Here is a 22,249-nt window from a genome sequence, read left to right as displayed (position 1 = left end):
CTAAAGATTCAAATGCCTTATCTGCCCCTCTGTGCTCACAGACTCCTGTGGACCTTGGCAGTCAGAGGCAGTGACTGCCCACTCCTGAGCAATACTTAATCGTGCACAAAGACAGTACTTCATTATCCAAGGTTAAATAAGTCTCATTGGCCTAAATTCTAGCTCTGCAGGGTCCCTGTCTGTGTTCCCAGCTTTTTGTCCCCCTTCTGCTTCTAGAAGTCTGAACAGAGCCAGGGTGGGAGGTAGGGCAGACTGAGAGCCCACAAAGGCCAGAAGACTTAGCTGATGACTTCTATGGCCCAGGCAGGTGTCATTCTAGTACAGTGGGCCTCAGACCTGACAGGCCAGTGAGTGTCCAGCCCACAGCTTCCTTGTGAGGACGCAGATTTGTTTATTTTCTGTGAGTGGATTAGAATCTTCTGTGTGGTAGACCACATTCACAACTAGAAATTTTCTCAGACTTTGAACCAGTAAAGACAAGCTCACAGCCTCAGCCAGCAGAGCATGGGAGAAGCACTCTACTTTTGATCAAGGGTCTGAAGACAACAGCCAGAGGCACAGAAGACCCACAAAATGTCAGACAGCTGGGGATATATAGAGCTTCTAAGATCGTAGTTGTTGAGAGTAAACATCCAGACGGAGTAGACATAGCTGAAGACAGGATTTAAAAACTAGAGACTAAGTGGAGGAGTGGCCCAGAAACAGCACTAAAGCTTAGTGTGGCAGAAGGTATGGAGCAGAGACAAGATGGGTGGACAGAGGGCCCCTTCCAGCAGGAAGAGATTACCTGCCGATTTTCACACCTGTCTACATCAAAGATCCTCAGAAGCGGTGTATCCTGAGCTGAAAGAATGGAAAATCCAGACACCAAGTGAAACAGAGCATTGACAAGAGGAAGAAATCTTACAGTAACCTGAAGAAGTTGCCATATAATGCGTGAAAAGGCAGTAGACAGTCCAGAACCTTGGCAACCAGAAACAATGGAGTCATTTAATTGAAGAATGGAGTTCCAGTCACCTCTCAGGAACCTATTCAGGAGGCCTCAATGGGTTGCATATCCTCCTTAAAAGTCCACAGTAAACATGGAAAAGAGAAGGGATTTAAGAGGGTGGGGTGCTGTGCTCCACCCAGTCTCCTGAAACTACTCTGAGCAGGTGCTTCTGTGCTTTGGGTCAATGCACCTGTTGCTTATTCTACTTTGTAACTCTGAGCTGCCTCAGGCTTTAGCCGAGACCTTTAGGGAACACTGGCTCTGGACTCACACTGGCAGCACCTCCAAGCAAACTTGTTTCTTCCTGTTTTCTTCATATGCTCAAGACCATGGTAGTGCTAAATGGAAGCCAATGTTGGAGCCAGGCCAGACATGGTCTGAGATCCTCTGGCTTGAGTCTGTGAATGTCCAGCATGCCACCACATGGCTCTGAGGTTATGAAAATAATAAGGAGGCTCTGTCTGGAGTGATAGCTTACCCTTTCTCCTCTCGCATAAACATAATCACCTCAGAGGGGGATTTTAACTGGCCTTGACTTGACCCTCATCCAGGGCTAAGTCACTCTGGTTGATAGGAGTGGCACCCAGTCTGGTGCTGATCTGATGAAGGCAGCTCTGCGAGGGGCAGGCAGGCAGAAGAGCCATGCCAGTGAGCAGGTAGCAGACTGGCACATAAGTAATTACAGTGTACACATGCTGGTAATTGCGCATTCGAGAATGATGGATGAGGTGGTAGGAAGAAGTGGAGACACGGTGTGGTTCTGAGGGTAGCCCCACAACGATGCCATGGCTACACACAGCTGTGGCGTAGGACATGATTAATGGATAGTGTCCCACAGGGTGTTCATGGTGACTGGGCAGAGCCATGGCTGGTGGGGAGCTCTCCTTCCAGCAGGCATAGGATTCTGATGGAAGCCTCCTGAGGGAGCCAGGCTGCCTGCCACTTTCCCTGCATGCTGTAGTGAATATTTCCACCCAGCTGGCTTCTAGACTGTCACTAGTGTGCAGGCTCAGCCGCAGCTTCTGATGCGCTGAGTTGGTTTTGCTCACTCTGAGGGTCACTTTCGGTTTGGGACATTTTCCCCTCGCTCTGGAAAGGATATCCAGGTCCCACTCGGGTGCATGCTTTCTGGGACATATTCATGTGTCTTATGTGAGCAGGACCAGGCAGTCTGAGCACTGTTCTTGCACTGCTCACAGCAGAGGCAGCTGGATGGTAGAGCCAGGCTGGCACCCCAGAGTTTCAGTAGTGGGGGATCTTCTCTGAGTAGGGCAAGATCACGCTGGACGCTTGAGTCATTCCTGCTTTTAGGAATTTGCACACAACCCAGGTACACACAGAGCACCACCTTCCAGTGAGGAAATCAAGTGATTCTGTTTTCCTTTCTTTTCTTTAGCTCTTGGAATTTGACAAGGAGTTGTCTGTCTTTAAGGACAGACTGTATGAACTGGACATCTCATTCCCCCCCAGGTAAGGAGCCCTGTACCTGTCAAGAGCAGGCAACTTTCCCAGCATCTCCTCAGGTGTGCCTGTGTGTTAGTGTCAGTGTGTGCATCCATGTGCATGTGTGCACGTGTCTGTCTGTATGTGTCCTCTGTACATATCACCATGGCATCTTGCACGTGTGTCTGTCTGCATGTATGTCCCTGTGTTGTGTGCATCTGTTTGCATGCATACACCTATGTGTGTGAATTACACCTCCTTCGGTCATTTCTATGGCCGGAAGAAAAGACTGGCTGTGAGTAATAAATGATTCTATTTTTTTAAGACCCCTTTCCAATGTGAAAAAATAAAGTTGTAGATTTACAGGCATGGGATCTCCAGAAACCTAGACTCACCATGTGTGGCTTGCCTGGCAGGGAGTTCTGAATCTACCTTTCTGAAGCAGATAAGTACTCAGTGTTTCACTCTGGTGCTCCTGGAATCTTGATATCTGCAACAATGGCACTGGTTCCCTTGAGACATCCAGGGTCTCAGAGTGCTGTAGTGTAAAGCAAGGGGAAAGGCCTAACAGAACATAGTGTGTACTATGTGGTATACCCAAGTAAGCTGCAGGCTTACCCACCATCTGCTGCAGCTGTGCCTTGCCTCTTGGGCTTTGCATTTTCCTGGACACAGTCTACAGAAGGTGGCTCCTGAGGACAAGGATTGTTGCAGGCACGACCTCCAGCAGCTGTGGGTGTCCTCCTCCCAACCCTTTGATTGTGTCAGATCCCAAGTCTTGTGACCTAAAGTGGTGAGGAAACTTTCCAACAGACTGAATTATGCCAGCAACTTGATCATGCTGCTGGTACCTGTTTCACACTTGCCTGGCAGGAAATACTGGGGATCTTTTCCTCAGAATGAGGGTCCTGTATCCAATGCGTCTGACAGCCAGACAGCTATTCCCCTCTCTACCAGTGTCCTCTATCTCTGTGCCAACTGGACATAATCAAACGTGCAGTGGGGAGACCCATCCCTGCACAGACTAGACTCCTATGGTTCCTTCCTTTTCAGCTGCCAGCCCATACCCCCGACCTAGAAGACTAAGGTAAGGGGACTGAATAGAGTTTTGGAGATGGGGAAGCAGGGCCACAGGCCCTAGTAATTCCCAGACATCTAGTTAGTGCCCAGGTCAAGATATTAGACACTTAACATATTGGTTCTTAGCAGCATAGCTCCAGGAGGTAACCTCATGAGACTCTGACCAGAATACCTGGCCCTACAGCCAGTGGTAACCAGCATAACACTGGATCACATTCATGGGCAACCAAGTGACTCACCAGGTACATCCTGTCAAGCTTTGAGGGACCTGCTCTGGCCCTCGTGTGACTCTCAGACACTCTGAATATCCCCAGTGAATCATGGTATTCGTGGAAACATACATATGCCTGGCCAAGAGCTGAGCGGTCCAGGGTCTGCAGTAGGATGGGGACATGCCTGCCCCTCAAGACTTCTGCATTGGATTTAACATCTGTCTTGAGATTTTTCTCTCACTGTTGCAGTCTTGAAAGTTACCTAAACACCAGAGGTACAGCTTGGGACCTGGCCATGCTGAAAACCCAGAGGGCTTTGTAGTCTAAGCCCAAGCAGCTAAGAGAGAGCCCTTGACCCACATGACAACCAAGGGACCTGCTTTCCCCAGCTGGCAGGAGCAGGGTTGAAGCCATCTTGACCTACTGGCATGTTCTAGTCAATTGAATGTTGTGTTATTAAGAAGGGACCCTAAACGATGACCCCAGCATCTGGAGCCACAAGCCTCCCAGGAAATTTCCCCATGCCAAGCTGAGGCTGGTGGGGAGTAGGCCCACCCCCTCCAGCCTGTTTGTCAGGATCAAATCCCCTGACAAACTCAGGGAAGTAGAAAGTGGGAAGCAAAGACATCAGTAGATTTTTAAGGCACAGTCTTTGGCACAAAGAGGAAAAAAATGTAGGAGCCATCCCTGTGATCAGAGATGGGGAGAGGTTTGTACAGCACAGTGCCCAGGATTCCCATATTCCCGCTCAGGGAAGATTAGCTATGCAGAGTACCCCTGAGATGACTGTATTTTGTTGTTGTTGTTTTGTTTTTCAAGACAGGGTTTCTCTGTAGCTTTGGAGCCTGTCCTGGAACTAGCTCTTGTAGACCAGGCTAGCGTCGAACTCATAGAGTCCCGGCCTCCTGAATTCTGTGATTAAAAGGCATGTGCCACCACCGCCCACCAAGATGACTGTATTCTTATTCCAGAGCTGAGTTAGTTACGTGACTCGTCATAGGGGATGTTCAGAGACAATTGAGGAAGTTACCCTTAAAATATGGTAGCATCCTGGATATTAGGGTAGAGCTAGGCAAATAATGTGAGCCCTCAAAAGCAGGGCTTCTTTGGTGAGGGTGTCACATTCTGAGTTGTGAAGAGAATTCACATGTCATACTAGCCTGAAAGGTGAAGAGAACCAATAGTCACCCAATGGAAGGCCAGTAATGAAATGGAATCATAATGCCATCATCCCAATGAGCAGAGGCACTCTTAGGCATGACAGGGTTATTGCCTCTTCTTTGGACTTTGAGACCCTGAGCTGGGTCCACCCAGGCCAGGGAGACTTAGGGGCAGTCTGTTCTGTGAACTGGTAGTCTGCTAGACTGACAGATATCAGCAGTGAAGGTTAGTGGAGGACTTGGGGTATTTGCTGTGAGAACATCTGTATCCCATGTCAGATCACAGAGGCTCCCACCAGCAAGCTTCATCTACCTCATTGGTCACAGTTATCTTAGAAGCACCCTGCCTTGCAGGCCTCATACTCCCATCTTGTAGCTCTTGTCTGTTTTGGTCATGAGACTGAGCTTTGCCCTGTGGTCAGGGTCCTGCTCTGCCTCCCACCCCTTGGAGTTGGGTACTGAGGCAAACTTCACCACCTGTCCATGTCAGTTACTACCTTGCAGGATCCAGACATAGAAAATAGAGACCCTCATGCCCCTGAAGCCTGAATAAGTTGCCCTCCCTGGCATCTGTGGACATCTTGCCTCTATGGCTTCACCATCACACATCAGAGGATGTGTGTGCCCAGGCCAGCTGCCAGCTCAGAAGGCATACTCCATGGAGACCACATGAACTGAACATATTCAGTATTGTATACTGAACACATGGAGGGCACCAGTACCTGTTGGCTAGTCTTACACATATTTCTCTTTATTTAGAAATAGCATTCAAGTTTTCACGATGGATAGGGAGAAAGGAGAGATGATCTGAATTGAATGTTATGTCCAGAGTGTGCTCTAGTCCGCATTCTGAGAGGCCTTTGACTCTCTTCTGGTCATAACATGCTTCTTCAGCATGGGCTTCAGCAAAGGCTCCAGAGACCTGTCCCCAGAACTCAGGATACACATAGTGTCCTCCACCACCACCTCACGGATGATGCCCCTCACGCCCAGAGAGCACTGATGTTCCTTCTCCATTTGGTTCTACTGCATTTAAAACTGTGACAAGCTTGGAATGGTGGCTATGATTGTAATCTCAGTTACTTGGGAAGATCAGGAGGTGGAGCCAGCCTGGAAAATACATGGAAAATCATGTCTCAAAACACTTAAGACGATCAAACAGTTCGCAGTCCCTGTGGTGTTGTCATGTGCGGTTTGGAGTGCCATTCCAGTGTGAACAGAAGAAGCAGACGTGTAAGCTGGGAAGGAGCTGGTGACTGAAGTGGTGGTGTGTGAATGACAAAAGAAAAAAGGGAAGGGCCCGACTGCTTCTGGCTGTGGTGAGAGAGAGTTTAGTTTAGACAGAAGGGAGGCATTGGGAGAGTCCAGAGAGAACATGACTGCGAGCCATGTGAGGAGAGGGGAAGGGGAAGGGAGAGAGGAGCCAGGTGCAGCAGCCAGGAGGCTCAAAGGGAATGGGGCAGTGAAAATGGTTGGATTATATAGGGAAGGGCAGCGCAGCCCCTAGGCTGGAGAAGTTTAGGGTAGGGGGCAGGATGTGCCAGCTAGGAGAACCCTGTAACAGGTAGGGACTGAGGGATGCCAGGAGAACTTGGCAGCCAGGTCTGCTTTGATATATTAAGTAGACACCCCACCCACATTTCCCAGGTTTTAAACCTAACAGTATGTACCAGATACATTCTTAGTCTATAATAGAATAGGTAGTCTTGGCCTAAGTGTGATGGTGCACATTTTTAATTCTAATACTTGTGAGACAGAGACAGTACCATCTCTGAGTTTGAGGCTAGCTAGATCTACACAGTGAGTTCCAGGTCAGCCGGGGCTTCACAGTGACACAGGGAGACCCTGCCTCAAAAAAATAAAAAATAAAAAAAGCTAGCCTTAGGCATACTGTATGCATAAAAATGTGTGTGTGTGTGTGTGTGTGTGTGTGTAGATATCCATGGGTGATGATGTTTGCACAGAAAGTGCTGTTCATATTTTGCTCATATATGTGCATGTGCACACACTATATGGGGCTTGAATATGTGATATATAGGATTGTGTATATGATGAACTATTTGTATACATGAGTATAATATAATATATGCATATATAGTCTGTCCATATGTGCATAGACCTTTCTGCTGGAAAATGGGTATTCACACATGTGCATCAATGTGTGTATGTATATACGTCAGTGCATATGTATACTTTGAGGACCTGCGTAGGTAGTATGTACATATGTGCATGAGTGTGTAAATCGTGGGCATGTGTATGTAGGTACACATACAAGGTTTAGATATGGGAGGAGTGAATTCATGAATGTGTATGTATATGAGTAAGCACATGTATCTGTGTGAGTACAGTTGTATGTGTGCATAGTTGCTAACACAGCAGCCTGTCACTGATGCATTGGGACTTCAACCTGTCCATCCAGAACTCACTCCACTTGCAGCGGAGAAGTGGACCACAGGATACTGTCTAGGGAAAATGGGAATGTGAGCTTTGCTGTAGCCCTGTTCCATAGACAAGAGACTGCACTATAGCCTGATCACTGTGTTATCCGTGGAGACCTTCAAATGGACTGGGAGAAGCCTTCCTGGGAGACAACAGTGCCTGAAGTACCTATTCTCCCTATGAGTTCTTTCCCATCCTAGGCTTCTGCCTGCATCTTATCACCAGGTATGGTGGATGAGCATATGGGAAGCTCATAATAACTCCACCATCACAGACTCTGGGACCATGCAGGAAGCCTGGGTCCCCCTCAGAAGTGCGCCCCTTTTGTTGAAGGACTAGTGCCACCACTTAGGCCTAGTGTCTGATTGACATACAACTACCCGGGGGTGCCCCAGAGTCCCTGTGTTCCCATTACAAAGATGCCCAGAGTGAATCTTAAGTATCTGTTCTTGCTCTACTAACACTAGAACCACTGTGGCAGAGTAAAACTGCTTACCTTTAATAGCAGCTTTTGAGGCCTATAACTCCCATCTCAGCTCTGTTTTTCTATGACCAGATGGCCAGGAGCCAGTAAGTCTCATTGGCCATTTGAGATGTGGCCACCCTCGTGTAGAACAAGGTGCTCCTGAGTACCTAGATTGCATGTGTTGGGAGCCAGCCAGCTTCCATGCATCCTTGAGGGCACAGGCCACACTGGGCAGCTAGGAAGCCCCCACATAACATGCAGTCCTGCCCACCACTTCCATTTTCCAAGCTCTTTCTATTTTGGCTTTATCTCGAGGAACATAACCTCTACCATGTGGGTTCTGGGACCAAACTCAGGTTTCCAGTCATGGTGGCAAGTACATTTACATGCTGCTGACCGTGCTGATCCCTAAATATTTATTACTTTATTTTAAAATAATAATAATAATTTTGTTGCATGTTAAATAAGTAGCACTATAATGAAATATTTTTCAAACAAAAGTAATGTTAAGAGAATGGCAGTGTCTCATATTTAAAAGTTTACTTAGAAGTTTGACTAGACAAGTGACAGGAATGTGGCAGAGGAGCACCCACCCCCTGGCTATGGGTACTTTGCTTTCTTTCTGCTGACTTGTAGAAGTGGTGATTCCCTAGCCCCTCACCACAGTGCTGTATTGAGAACATACTCTGGGCTCAGACTGGACCTGCCCCATGGGGTTTGGTGGTAGTGTGTATTGGATACTGAGTGGGGCAGATGATGGACATCACTCCAGAGCTCATGGTGCGTTCATGAGATCAAATGGACCTCAGCAGACATGTCCTCAGGGGAGGGCTGTCAGGCTCATTGGGCACCTGAATTTTGTGGTTGGTCACAAACACCATCAGATCCAACCCCAGGGAGACAGCTCTTTTTGTGCGTCCTTGCAAAGGCTCTGTACTTGTCTGTCAGCCTGCCTCAGAAGTGGCACTGCCCAAACACAGGCAGCTGTCCAGTAGCACAGCTCTATGTCTGGCCTGAGCTCCTATCTGCCTGGCCTGTGGCACCAAGTGCCTGGATGCTCACATTTCGCAGCTTTCACTCCCAGGAATCATGTTTCTCCCAGAGTTGGGGTTGGGAGGGTAAGTATTTACTCTGCACAGGATCTGCCCTGCTGTGACTGCAGCACTGAGGGTGATGATGTGGAGCATTGCCCACTTCTTGCCCAGGCACTTCTGCCCTTCCCGTAGTCGTCTTTGCCCCATCTGTGCAGGAGGAGCACCATGGAAGCCATTGTCATCTTGGTGCCATGATGAGTGGTTTTACCTCCTGGATCTTGGAAGGATCCAGGGTTCCTTCACCCTGAGGCTCACACACCAAATTCCATGTAGCCCCAAAGCAGCAATAACCAAAATGCCAAGAACTGTGGAATGGACATTTGGAGTATAAGCAAACACCTTCAGGCCCTGAGAACAAATCCACAATCAAAGCGTGCATGAGCCATCCCATGTGAATTGGCCCCTTTGGGGTCCTGTATGCACTTCACTACCAGCCACACCTGCTGAGGCACTGAGCTCGGCATCCTCCACCTTCGGCGGGATCTGCTGATGCATTTCTGTCCCGTGTGCACTTTGCCTAATAAAAAGATTAATTTAGAAAGGGCAGTTTAAGTGCTATGCAGACCAGAACCTTTACTCAGGGAACACTGAATGGGAAGAGCTCCACCCTCATCAGTGGACAAACTTGGCATAAGATCGGTATTTTAAATGACACGTATGTTTATAACATGGATGTTTCACCTCCAGTAACTTCAGCATTGGAAGTAGCATTGGTCACATTTGCCAAAAATCCAGAAATCGGACTTATATCTGTGACTTAGAACCCAGTCAGGGAGCAAAGAGGCCATGGGACTGGCCTGTCACTGGGTCCTGGTTGCACAAAGTCTGTGCATGCAACTTGGGACAGTCGGTGAACCAGTGGACAGAAAAGCCATGCCTGCAAGCTGTGGTCACCTGAGATCCAGTATGAGCAAGCTGTTCCTGACGCCATTGCAAAGGGAACCAGGGCAGGCTCCAGCCTCACCTCCAGCCTCCAGGACACTTGTGGCACCTCGGCAGCTAGGATCTTCTACTTAGGCACTTCATTGCTCAGAATCCTTGTGCTCTGTTCATTTTCTTTGGCTCTATCTCACATGTTCCTCCCTTTTCAGACATTTTGATAGCAGCTAGTATCTTTGCAACCTAGTGTCTGCTCATTGTGTCTAGATCTCGGTGCATGTAGATGTTTCCCCCAATGAAATTCCTTCTGTGATACACGTGCCAGGGCTAAGTAGCCCTTGATGCCAGTGCCTTTGATGTGCTGTGTAACCAACATCAAAAGCAGTGTGGGGACTGAGAACAGATGACCTCTTGCCAGGTGAAAGCAGAAAGGCTCCCTGCCTGGCAAAATGGGGTTCAACCCTTCCACTCTCCCTATTCTGAGGATAGCCTCAATACTACCTAATGACCTTCTTGTGCTTATTTTCCTACGGCCCAATAAGGGCCAAGAATTGAAGCAAAGGCATGAGTTACACTGGTTTCCTCTCCCCATCACCCTAGGCCTGCACTGTAGGATTCTCAAACACAACAGGCTTTGTGCTTCCCACAGTGTGGTCATGGGGGCCATGGCAACACTATCCAAGCCTAGCCCGCCCAGGTCTTGAGCCTAGCCTTGTCACCAGAGCCAGGCAGGCTGCAAGCAAACAGCCAGCAAAGGGCCGCTGCCCACATCCTGACCAAGTTCGAGGGGCGAAGAGAAAGGGAGGCAGCGTGGAGGCAGCACAGGTGGGCAATTGTTAATTTTATCAGCACTGCAATTAATTATGACGATTATTCCCGGAGCTGTATGGAGCCGAGATAGGCAGGTTTGCCCTGCCTCCCACCCCTTTTGGGTTTGCTTCCAGATAAGTCTGCATGCACAGCTCTGCTTGCATTAATCATCTACATGCGGCCACATCCAGGCCTTGCACTCAGCTGAGCAGCCCCTCGCCCCTGAACAGAAGATGGAATTAATGACTCCATACCCAGTATTGACCTCTCCAGGCCTTCCTGGACCAGAACTTCCTGTATTTTGGGTGTTGTAGAGCACCTCAGGCTATGGAGCTGAGGGCACTCCCCCTCAACTTCCTCCAGCAGCAGAGTTTGCCTTGAGTCCAAGGCAACAGGGACCCCTCCCTAGGACTTGTTATAACTCAGGGAGTCTGGTTTGGCTAATCAGTGACCACCTGCAGATCCTATCCCTGGTGGCATAAGGGTTTTTCCTTGCCTCCCACCTGTTCTGGCTTTGGAGGTCTACAAGCTCTCAGGCTATTCACTGACTACATCTGTCTACAGACTCACTGGCAGGTCACCTGTCATGTCCAAACCCAGACCTCAGTGTTTCCACTGGACTCTGGTCCTGGGCCAGCAGTAAAACATCCAGCAAGGTCTCCAGGACAACAGGGTCTCCAAAGATGGTGACCTGTGCTTAAACACCGTGTCAGGGCTGATGTCAGTCATGAGATGATGACTTCTAAGAGCATGCTAAGTACACGGCAGGGTAATGAACACTTGTGATCCCAACACTTGGGAGGTAGAGGCAGGAGTTCAAGGTCATTCTTGACTACACAGTTTAAGGGAAGCCTGGGATACAGGGGACCCTGCCTCAAAAAACAAACGAAAACTAAGAGGGCCAGTGAAATGACCAAGCAGGTAAGAGTACTGACTGCCAAGCCTGGTGACCTGAATTCAATTCCCAGGACCTGCATGATAGAAGGAGAGAACCAACTCCCACAAGTTGTCCTCTGGCCTAAACACACACACCGTTGCGTATGTCCCATGTTAATAAATATAGTTTTAGTTTTTATTTTAAACCGATAGCATGCTCTGTTCAATCCTGTTTCCAAGTTGGCACCTCCCAGCGATCCTTTTCAAGTTGGGCCTCACTGGGCTACTGTTGGGCATTTAGCTGAACACTGGACCTCCCATCTGAAGACAGTATCAAGGCCAACAATGGCAGTAGGCACAAACAAAGGCACTCTGCCTGCTGAGGTCTCACTCCTGAAACCACATAGCCCCTGTAGAAGAGCCAGCTGGCCAGCACCCTGCCAGACCACGGGAATGGCCAGTGAGTGAGTATTCTGTTTCCATGGAGACTCCATTGCAGTGCATGTGCAAGTCTGAAAGGGGTCTTGAGTTAGGGTGCCTAGCACCTGGTCAAAGCAACCAGCTTCCTGTTCTAACAAAGTCACAAGAGGATTGAACCACACAGCCCTGTGGTTTTCCCAGCCCCACTTTGACTGGTCCCTCGCTTTTCTCACTTTAGCCTTTACCACACTGGTTATATTCACTGTGAAGCTTTCTCCCTGTGAAAGAGACTGTCATGTCTGTTCACCATCATGGAAGCCAGAAAGGCCATGTGGTCCCATCTTGCAGTTTACAACTCTGCTCGGGGTGGCCCTGTTAACATGTGTGTGCTCACAGTGAGATGTCCCTTCTGACTCAGCCTGTATCTTGTGTGTGGACTGAGGAGCATTTGAACAAGGTCATTGTCACTGTGATGTACAGAAATGGGATTGGCCATTGGCCTTTTGTTCTTCCTGAAAATGAAAGTATGGGAAATTTTACATTCTTTAAAATGATAATGTTATGTGCAGGAATTACATAGACTTTGTTTTTAGCCTAATTTGAGGTAAATTTAATCTGGTAAATAGAAGACAAGGGTCATAAGTCATGGTTTCTATGAAGGATACATGCTTCATGCATCATCTGCCAGTTTTAGGTGGTTGAGGTCCAGAGATATTAGCTTCCCAGCTTCCTTAGGGTAGTGGGAGTGGGGCCAGGCCTGATGGTGGCATGAGCCCCTTCCCACAGGCACCAGCTGGTAAGCAGCCTGACAGCCACAGACTGGAAAGCCAGTCACATTCTTAGCTGAAGTCAACAGGAGTACTGGAGCATAAGCCTGGTGCTCTGGAACTGACATGAGAAAACACGTTGCACTCTGAAAGACAGTCTTTATGGTCTGAAAACCATATAGAGTGTGGATATGCAAACACCTGGGCCAGCCAAATTCCGGCCAAGGCGCTCCCTTTGTCAGTTCTACATGGAATTCATTCTGCAGCACAGTCCAGCATGTGTGCCCATGTGTTGTAGAGTAATTGTTTTGCAGCTATGGTAAATTGGTAGGTCCCCTGGGTGGCAGGTACAGGATGCAGGTGTCCTCTTCACAAGGCTCAGGCTGGGAGTGTGAGGTCTCTGTGTGAGTAATGGGTATATAGGAACCAGCCAGCCAGCCCCATGCAATCTGTAGGTATATGCAGGGAGAACTAAGTTTGATGGGGACACTTGAGTTTCAAGTTTGGCTTCATATTCTAGAAACCTCACTGTGTGCATTCTTTCCTGGATAGCAACACACCCTTCCCTTCATAACTTGGATGATTTCTGGGACCAGAGTGCGCTTGACGCTTTGTTTCTTTGTCTCCACAGCTACCCGTACAGCGAGGACTCCAGCCAGGGAGAGCAGTATATGAACACAAGATGCCCTGCATGGTGTGATCGAATCCTCATGTCCCTGTCTGCCAAGGAACTGGTCCTTAAGGTAGGAGGGAGCCCTGAGCTGGCCATGGAGAAGGACTGCACAGTCTGGGGACACGAGTAGAGCACCTAGGCCCCTGTAGGCACCGCTGTCATCTTAGTAGATGTCTAAGACAGCAGAGTCTAGCCATAGTTTATTGTATGGTGTTCTGTAGGGTTCGCAGGAACACTTACAGGTTATGTAAAGCAAACAAGTTGCCTTTGGCTCAGCAGGATTAGGATGAAGGGGTAATGTGCTCAAGTCACAGATAGGGAGGGTTTCCAGATTTCCTATTATTTTTACTCCCCATATTTTATACGTATATTGCATGTTTTGAAAAGTATCAATATCTGAATTAGCTCACAGCCCCACCCATGTAAATCTAATAGTGAAAAGGGCAAACTCATGCAGGGACAGCAGTTGGAGGCTGAGTGTGTGCAGAGCCACAGTCAGACCAAGGTGTGGGCCCTTGGTGAGGAGGAAGTGAGAGGAGGACCTACAGTGAACTGGGGCATTTGTGTTCTGCTGTTCCGTCCCTACTGCTGGAGTCCTGTGCTGGGGAGGGAGGATTAGTACCTTTGCTGTGCTGCTGGATTGCACTGTAGTCCCCATGAGCTGCCACTGGCTATCCCCGTGCCAAACATCCACATACACACTTTTGGTCCTCCTCCAGCTTGTGGGATCGGCCTGCCATCCTCTACCTGAGTGAGGATGCTGGTCTTTGCTGTGTAGCCACTGTCACCCAGGTCCCAGGCTTTTCACCACCACTCCTGTGTTCGAGAACATAATGGGTGCAGCTGGTGTTCAGGCCTTGGCCATAGAGAGGAGTTTGCAGGCAGGTATGCCGAAACCAAGGGTGGTGGCCAGAAACCTCTTGGATCTGCAGCAGCCTTAGCACACAGCCCTACCTTCTAGCCTCATGGGCAGGTCCTGTGCCCCAATATGCCCTCTCTGTGGAAAGCCCACTCGGCAACCCAAAGCTACATTATCTGTGACCTAGGCCTTTTCATTTGCTCCCTTGAGCCAATGAGCACAAGAATTAGGCATGCAGTAGAGTCCCCCAGTTTTCCACAGCGGCAGCCTCAGCCTCTCCATGGGACTGGGGTGGACAAAAGAAACTGATGTCATCCACCGAGAAAACATAAGATCATAAAAAGTGCACCTTGTGGTAGTAAGGTTCCTAATATAAGTGCACTTTGGTTAGTGACCAGAAGGCTGCCAGGAACCTGTGAGGTCAGGCAGCGCCCTGCATGCACACCTTCGGGAGGGGAAGGCAGCCGTGGAGCTTGTTTACATGTGCTCACATCTCCGGTCTCCAGGGCCACATTGGCAGAACCAGCTCTGCCCTTTATATAAGCTGAGAATAAAGCCTTTAGGAGAGTTTCCGCCTGCGGGGGCTGGAGTCCCTGGGGCTCACAGTAAGGCACCTCCAGAGTGCCTCAGGCCGCCTCCCGGTACCATCCATCATGCCATGCGCTGGTGCCCTCATCATGTTCTGTTCTGCCTCCTGAGTCCTAAACCACCAGGCGGCATGGTGGCTGGGAGCCTCGGTGACGAATGCTCAGTGAGGTGTGCCTGTGTCCTGTCTGAGCCCCTCTGTAATTTGTTTATCTGTCCAAAGATTATGCAGCTGAAAACCCACGATTTTATGCTGCCTTTGTAAATTACCATGCAGCATTTGATGGATGTTCCTCCACTTCCGAGGAGTCGGCCACATGCTCCTGAAAGATGGGCAAGTGCTCATGCATGCGGTGCTGAAGGTTATGTTTTCATACTTTCTGGCAGGCGATCGTGCCGGAGAGTAAATCTGACCTTAAGCTTCCTACTGCATTAAAGATAAGTCAGTTTTAACTTTATCGTTGTAGATGCTTCAGCTGCAGGTATAAAACTCCAGCCTGGTCAGAGTTGACTGACTGATTAGCATTGACAAAACCTCTGCCTTCCAACCCAAAGCCAAGGGTCTGCCAGGAAGTACAGGGAGCAGTCCATTAATATGCGTACGTGGCTTGCGCTAGGTTAATAAAGCAGGCTTTCAGAAGCAAGTGTAAATAGGGAAAATAGGAAACAGATGAGCTACTCAGATAAGGACACACCCTTAGGAAGGAAGCTCCTAGTGGCACTGTTGCAGGGCTATGGACTGTGTGCCTGCCAGTGGACAGGCAGAGGAGACCTGGGGTGTCCCAACCCCTAGGCTGACCAGCCACCCCTCTCCTCTAGAGGCAGGGTTCCTCTCAGCAGAAGAGCCAGCCACATCGCCAGCCAGCCTAGCCCCACCCCCACCCCGCCCCACCAAAGCCTTCTTGCAACAGCCCCTCCCCTCTTAGCCCAAGGATACCCAAAAGCCCCTGCCTGTCCCCTCCTGGAAGGACTGCACATTGCCTCAGCCTTCTTACACCCCCCCTCTCTGTTTGCTTCCAGTCAGAGAGCGAGGAGAAAGTTGCCACATACGACCACATCGGGCCTAATGTCTGCATGGGAGACCACAAGGTGATGTGTGCAGTGTGCCGCTGAGGTTCATGGGCTGAACCCCTGTGGGTGGGTAGTGTGTGGGTATCATATCATTTCCTTTTGTCTGACTTTACCAAGCAAGCAACCTGAGTTAATTTCATTTTAATAAAATACCAAAGGATGCGTGGATGAGTAAGCAGAAGACATGATCAATCATAACAGAAGATAATCTCACTGTGTGGGAAACATCATGTCAGCTGGTTATGATTGAAGGCTGCTTCTTGAGTATACTTTGGGGCTGTGTTCCTGGCCTTCCTATGCAGGGCTCACTCCTGTCAGAGTGAGGTTACAGACCAGGTGTGTCTCACAGACCAGGTGTGTGTGCATTGACCATCTGCACAGATTTCCCATGCATGGCTGCCCTGAACCCAGAGTAGCCCACCACCCCAGTGGCATGAGGCCAGGTGACAAATCTTAGCCAAATTAGACAAGTCCACATCCTCCATATCTAAGGGCTCTGAGGGAGGGACACTGCATACCCTGGTCACAGGTGCATACATCCTTCTGCATTTGGAACTTACTCCACAGTCCCTTACACTGATTCCTCTCTGGAACCCAGAGAGTTTGTGTGGGTCCTTTCATGGCCCAGCTCTTAGCTCCCAGGTCCAGGCTGTCTCAATCCCTGCTTCATATACACGGACTGCCTTCATCTCCTCTAGACTGAGTTCTAGAAGCTCAGGAGACATGAGGCCCAGAGTCTGGGAATGGTGGGCGGCAAGCTGTGCATGCTGACATCCCCCTTTTCTCCCACTGCAGCCGGTGTTCCTGGCCTTCCGAATCGCACCTGGGGCAGGTAAACCTCACGCCCATGTGCACAAGTGTTGTGTCGTGCAGTGACGTGGTGGTAAATATGGCTCCTCCTTGCTCTCTTTTCTGCAGCTTTCCTGGTGTGTTTGATCCTTTAACAAATTACTAATTCCACTCCAGGGAAGAGGTGCCAGCGCCATGAGAGGATCCTCGAGAGACCTCCCTGTAGCAGTGTATCGAACTCATCCTCCTAACAGCTGCATCGGAACCCGCCCAAGCATCACCTGCTAGACGGCCGGCCCCACACTTCGCTTCAGCCTCCGGACCTCCGGAAAGCCTCACATACCTCACTGTCGTGTCTGTCACGTGACATTGTAGACATATTGGGTTTAATCAAGCCACAGTCCTATTGCCAAAACTCTAACAGACAGCCGAGCGCCTGTATTTTAGACTTCACAGTTTTCCATTTTTAATGATTGTCTGTGGAGGAAGCTTCTCCATTTAGAGCCCCAGGTGTCCAGCGTCCCTCTCTGCCAGGAGGAGTGTGCCGGGCATTAGCCCAGGCAGCAAGGCTGCCATGTGTGCTCAAGCCCGAGGCCCCGAGGTCTGACTCTACTGCCATGTTCCATGGCGTCTGAATCACACTGCAGCTGCTTTCCATTTTTATATATATAAATACATATAAATATATACTTTTTAAAAATAATTTATAAATCTTACCAAAACTTATGCTGAATATACTTTCCAGTATGAGTGCACGAGTGTCCTAAGCAGGCAGAACCGCAGTCTAGGTGAACGGCGGCGAGTCCATCCGCAGTCAGCAGGTTCCTGAGACAGGGCCTAGCGAGTGCCCAGGGGAGAGGGTTCCTGCGGCATGCCTGCACTAGCAGCTTGTCACTCTCCTGCCTTTTTCTGTGTAATACTGAATGTGAAGTTTATAGCTAGCCTGGGTGTACCTTTTAAGAATTTTGTAAACCGTTTTGTCTGTCTTTTGTTACCGTTTTATGGTGCCAAGTATCCTACATTAAAACCATAATCTCGTGGGAGAATTAGAAGTAGCCTCGTCCACTTCCCACAGATCGCTTCTAGCATGGGCTGTGTGTAAACGTGGCAGAGAAGCGATGGGTGATGCTGGGCACAGCCTGTTGCCCTTACTCGCACCCAGCACTGAGTACCACGGAAGGCGCCTGCGGAGCCTGCTGAGGAAACACAGCGTGCTTTTATTGATTTACTTCTGAACACTACAGTTCCTGGATGGGGCGGAGGCGCGAGTTAATGTCGGTTTCCCTAGAAATCACCAAAAGCCGGCCTGTGTCCTTGATGCCAGGGTCGGGTCTGTGACTGCCATGGTCGCTGCTTGCCAATGTGCCATGTCCGCAGCGGTTGTCTGTGGGTTCCAGCTGTGGGTCCTTCCTCTGAAGGCCTCTGAAGACTGCTCGGTTCCTAAGCAATAAAATTGATCATGGTGAAATAGTTCCTGTCTCTTGCTTCTCTCTCCCGTGGCTTTGACATGCTAAGTGCCAGAGCGGTCTCCTTTGTACCGTTTGCTCGGCCCATTCTCATTCTGGGAATCTCAGTGTCCCCTTCTGCCACAGGGCACCAAGCCCTCAGAAAAATCACCTCAGACTTTTTACTGTAGTGTAAAAAGCCTGGTCCCTCACTAATTCAAATGGAATTTTTTTTTTTTTTTTTTTTTGCTTTGAACAAAACCTGCAACAAAATTGCTCTGCTCTGAACTTTGGTCGAGAAGCAACACAGAAACAACACACTGCCCCATGTAAGAAAACAAAATCTTTGGGTTCCTTTTAAAGAAAGCCAGTGGATCGAAAGAAGCATTTGACTTTAGTTGATGGAGCCACAGCACAAAAGGCAAAACAAAACATTAGCTTCTCGTGATTCTAATAAATATCTTTTAAATGCAGTGCAATAGAAATCTTGTCGTGAATAGCTCATGTTGAAATTACACAATCGACGATCCGTGCATTAAAAGGTGCAGCTGTGCAGGGCGGAGAGAACCAAAGCTGAACGTGGGGTATCCATCCCCCCCCACACACAGAGAGAGAGAATTGTAGCCCTGAAAGGGTCTACCGCGGAGGGAAGTCAGGCTCTTCCCTGGCTGGGCAAGAGCTGCTTTACATACTAGCTCAGGTAGGAGTGAAGTGACAGTAAGCTGGCTGATAGTCAGGAGTGACCCTCGCTGAGGGCCCTCAGAAACCAGTGGCGGGTGTCAGAGCGGCTAAAACAGGCTGAAGGCTTTGAGCTGCATGGGCGGGCAGGCGGGCAAGGATTCTCACCATCTCTGCAGCCCTGCTTAAAGCCATGCTTTCTCCCAATTAGTCTCTGTTAAGACCGATAGCCTGGGGCCCAGCGGAGCGCAGAGCCTCAGGCCTTATTACCGGCAGCTGGACTTCAGTAAGTACTTAAATCTAAAACATTTAGAATTCTGGCTAAATGGGATAATCATTATGAAATACTTGTGATAGAACGCAGCCCACAGGTGGGGTCTTTGAAGCAGAGCTGATTTTGGCCCGAACCAGGACAAGGGCACTGAAAAACAGGCACATTCATTGCCCCAGCTTGCACAAAAAGAAAAAAAATTAAAGAGTAGCGCGAGGGCGCCAGCTGCTTGCGATGCGGGCAAGCCTTGCTGGACTTTGGGGCCCCCTTCAAGTATGGTTGAATGTTTGTCCCAACTTCATCCATTTGAGTCAGCATTGAACATCTCTGGTAGGGGTGCAGAGGATGCCATACTTCTGGCCACAGGAAATAGAAATCATACCTGCTTTGGGGTCTCTTCCACCGAGTTCCCTGCTGGTCCGGCTCGTTCAAGCACTGAGCTGCCGTGTCCTTCCCTTCCCGGAGCAACGAAAACTGCCTTTGCTTGGCCTGGGCTCCAGACGCTCAAGTCTCACCAGGTCCATTCTCCTGTAAACTGCCATCACTGTGCGCTCTGGGACCATCACCATGCGCTCAGCCTCTGAACCCAAGGTGCACACGGGTCCCGGGTCGTCATCAAGGACTGTCGTGCCCTGGCCCTGCACCAGGCCCTGGCGCCCACATGGGGAACAGGTGGGGTCCGGAGGGTCCTGCTGCCTGCCCGCCCGCTGGCGCCAGCTCCGTAAGGAAGAAACACGATGTGCAGCCTTGGGAGCCACAACTCCGACGGGGACGTGTTAAATAATTTATTGATTATACAAAGTGACCGGCCCAAACCCCGCACTCCGCACCTCACGCCGAGGCCGCGCCAATGTCCGCTTTATAACTTATTCTGTAAAAATATATATACACACTGCGGCTGGGCGGCTGGCGTCGGGGCATGCCGCGCGCCCCCGTTCCCGGGTTCTCTGGCCTGGCCGCATCCTCACAAGGCGTCCCCCGCGCTGCCACCGCACGGGCTAACCAGCGCCAAGTTCGAGGGTTTGTGCTTTTTGAGTAGCCGCGTGATCTTCTCGTCGTCGGAGTTGGGGTCCAGGGGCCGGTTGTACTCGTCATCGTCCTCCGCGTCTGAGCCACCCACCTTTAGCTTCTCGGCATCCGAGTCCTGCTTCTTTTTAGCCGACGCCATCTCTGCCGCGTGTCTCTTGCGCCACTTGGTCCGCCGATTCTGGAACCACACCTGGGGGGTTGGGGAGGGACCATGAGGCAGGCACCGAGGCTCGCCAAATCAACCAGCACTCCGGACCTGCCTGGCACCAGCGCTTTCCGCGGTCAGGCCGCAGAAGAACGGCCGCTCTCCCGCCGTTCGCAGGACACGGGCTCCTGGCCCCGCCACAATACTGCTGGACCCCGGCCCATTCGAGCTCACCTTCACCTGGCTCTCGGTCATTCCCAGAGAGTAGGCAAGCCGCGCGCGCTCTGGGCCTGCCAGGTACTTGGTCTGCTCGAAAGTCTTCTCCAGCGCGAAGATCTGCTGGCCCGAGAACGTCGGCCGCGAGTGTTTCTTCTTGCCATCCTTGTCCAGGACCCCTCCGGCTTGGGCTGCGAAGAAGAGCGGATGAGCGCCGTCCACGGCCCGCGCCCAGCCCCGCTCCTCACCGCAACCCGCGCGGGTCACTTACCCGAGCCGGTTAGGCGCGGGTCCCTCCAGGGAGAGCCCTGCACCACTCCGGGCCAGAAGATGGGCGGGCGCCCAGGCAACTCCGCCAGCGGCTTGGGGTAGCCCCGTGCCACGGCTGCCGCGGGCCCGAAGTAGACACCTGCTGACGAGGCGAGCCCGTTGAGACGGGGCAGACCTCCCAGAAGGCCGCCACCCGTTGCACCCACCGGCCGCCCCAGGATGTCGCTGATGCCGTGAGGAGTGCCTAGAGGCAACTGCGCACCAAGGCTGCTTAGGGTGGGCGCCTTGAAGCCCGCCGGACCCTGCAGCGCGTAGGGGAACAGCGACGTCTTCATCTCAGCCATGTTGTGCAGCGCAGCCAGAGGCGCGCTGCTCAGCACGAACGCGCCCGGGCGGTTAGCGTCCATGGGCGCCGCCGCCGCCGACCCGGGCTCCCATCCGGGCCCCGCTGCCACCGCCCGCGCCCTCCGACTCGGGAAGTTTGAGCGCAGCGCCGACGGGCGCCGGCTGCACTGGGACGCGTGGAACGCGTTCAGACGGAAGCCGACGGCCCCCGCGGGAAAGCAGGAGGACCGACGGCTACAGCGCGGAATGGACAGCGTACAGAAAGAAGGCAGGGATACTAGGATCGGCGGCGGCGGCGGCTGCTCCGGGGCAGGTCGGAGCAGCGCCGCACAGGACCGACGCACTGATAACCGCGGGGCCTGGGCGCGGCGCGCGCGCTGATTGGCTGTAGGCACTGGAGAACAAGCCATTGGCCAACGTCCCGCCCGTCTGTGCGCGCCCCCGCCAGCCGTGCACTCCATGAAGGGCCCATTAGCGCGGCAGGTGCCTCCGGGGCTGTAAATTTGCCCCCTGATTTATCTCCCCAGAGATGAAATAAATCCCGTTGGATGGGAGTTTAGTTAGGCAAAGGTTTTAATGAGAAAATCAGGAAAAAATACGAGAACATATTTTATCAACCGAAAGAATGTAGATTTCAAGATCCACTCCGCAAGCTCAGTACGCCCAGCTCAGGGAAAAGCCTGGGAGGGCTGGATGCCACAGGTCTACGGGGCTCCATCCTGGACCAGAGCCCAAGCCCCATACTGCAATTTCTTAGCCTCCCCAACTTGTGGTGCCAACTGGAGTGAACTTGTGGGTATCACTTTCCTGAACGCAAAGGGTGGAGTCTAGTGACCAAATAGTTATATTTGGCTCTCTCAGATCTACCAAAATTTGCCAACTGACATTGGCTCCAGGTAATGTCCAGGCAAGGCCGGTGGCCCTGGTACTATGCATGTGCCTGTTGGTGTATACATTGCCCAGCCCCGCGGGTCCGAACTCCTTGTAGTTGGGTGGGAATCTGCCTTCCCTTCGAGGTTTTCTGATTATTAGGCATTCACCTGGGAGGTTACTTGAGCCAGACCTTGAGATTCAGGGCCAGGATTCGCCTGCCCGTGGGTTTCCAGCGAGTTGATCAGGCGGCGAGGCCCAGGATGCAGGCAGCGACCTTGGAATTCAAGATCCAAGACGAAAAAAAATCACCACACTCAATGACTTAAGGTGCGTGTGCGCTTGCAGTCTAGAGGGTAGAGCACG

At 50.9% G+C, this 22,249-nt stretch overlaps 2 protein-coding genes across 3 annotated transcripts in view; one reads left to right on the top strand and one right to left on the bottom strand.

The window, feature by feature from the left end:
• Positions 1–18,083, top strand: part of Inpp5a (inositol polyphosphate-5-phosphatase A) — a 195,420-nt gene extending 177,337 nt beyond the window's left edge. The window contains exons 12-16 of one of the 2 annotated variants that reach the window (XM_041666416.1): positions 2,388–2,461; positions 13,269–13,380; positions 15,775–15,843; positions 16,621–16,657; positions 16,792–18,083. In XM_041666416.1, coding sequence (XP_041522350.1) covers positions 2,388–2,461; positions 13,269–13,380; positions 15,775–15,843; positions 16,621–16,657; positions 16,792–16,865 — 366 coding nt within the window. In that variant the 3' untranslated portion in view covers positions 16,866–18,083. Of the gene's footprint in view, positions 1–2,387; positions 2,462–13,268; positions 13,381–15,774; positions 15,844–16,620; positions 16,709–16,791 lie in introns of both variants that reach the window. The other variant, XM_041666418.1, reaches the window with a different exon arrangement.
• Positions 17,917–21,321, bottom strand: Nkx6-2 (NK6 homeobox 2). The gene is made up of 4 exons (XM_041666419.1): positions 20,670–21,321; positions 20,417–20,589; positions 19,391–20,227; positions 17,917–18,054 (listed from the first exon to the last, which is right to left on the bottom strand). Exons 1-3 carry the CDS (start codon positions 21,073–21,075, stop codon positions 19,973–19,975), a joined length of 834 nt encoding a protein of 277 aa, XP_041522353.1. The 5' UTR covers positions 21,076–21,321; the 3' UTR covers positions 17,917–18,054; positions 19,391–19,972.
• Positions 21,322–22,249: the final 928 nt, after the last annotated feature.

This window comes from Microtus oregoni, unplaced genomic scaffold (genome assembly GCF_018167655.1).
Source record: "Microtus oregoni isolate MIOR12 unplaced genomic scaffold, Mior012 000016F_ref0000370, whole genome shotgun sequence".
Taxonomy (NCBI): domain Eukaryota; kingdom Metazoa; phylum Chordata; class Mammalia; order Rodentia; family Cricetidae; genus Microtus; species Microtus oregoni.
Note: the sequence above shows the minus strand (reverse complement) of the source record. Positions and strands in the feature narration are given on the sequence as shown.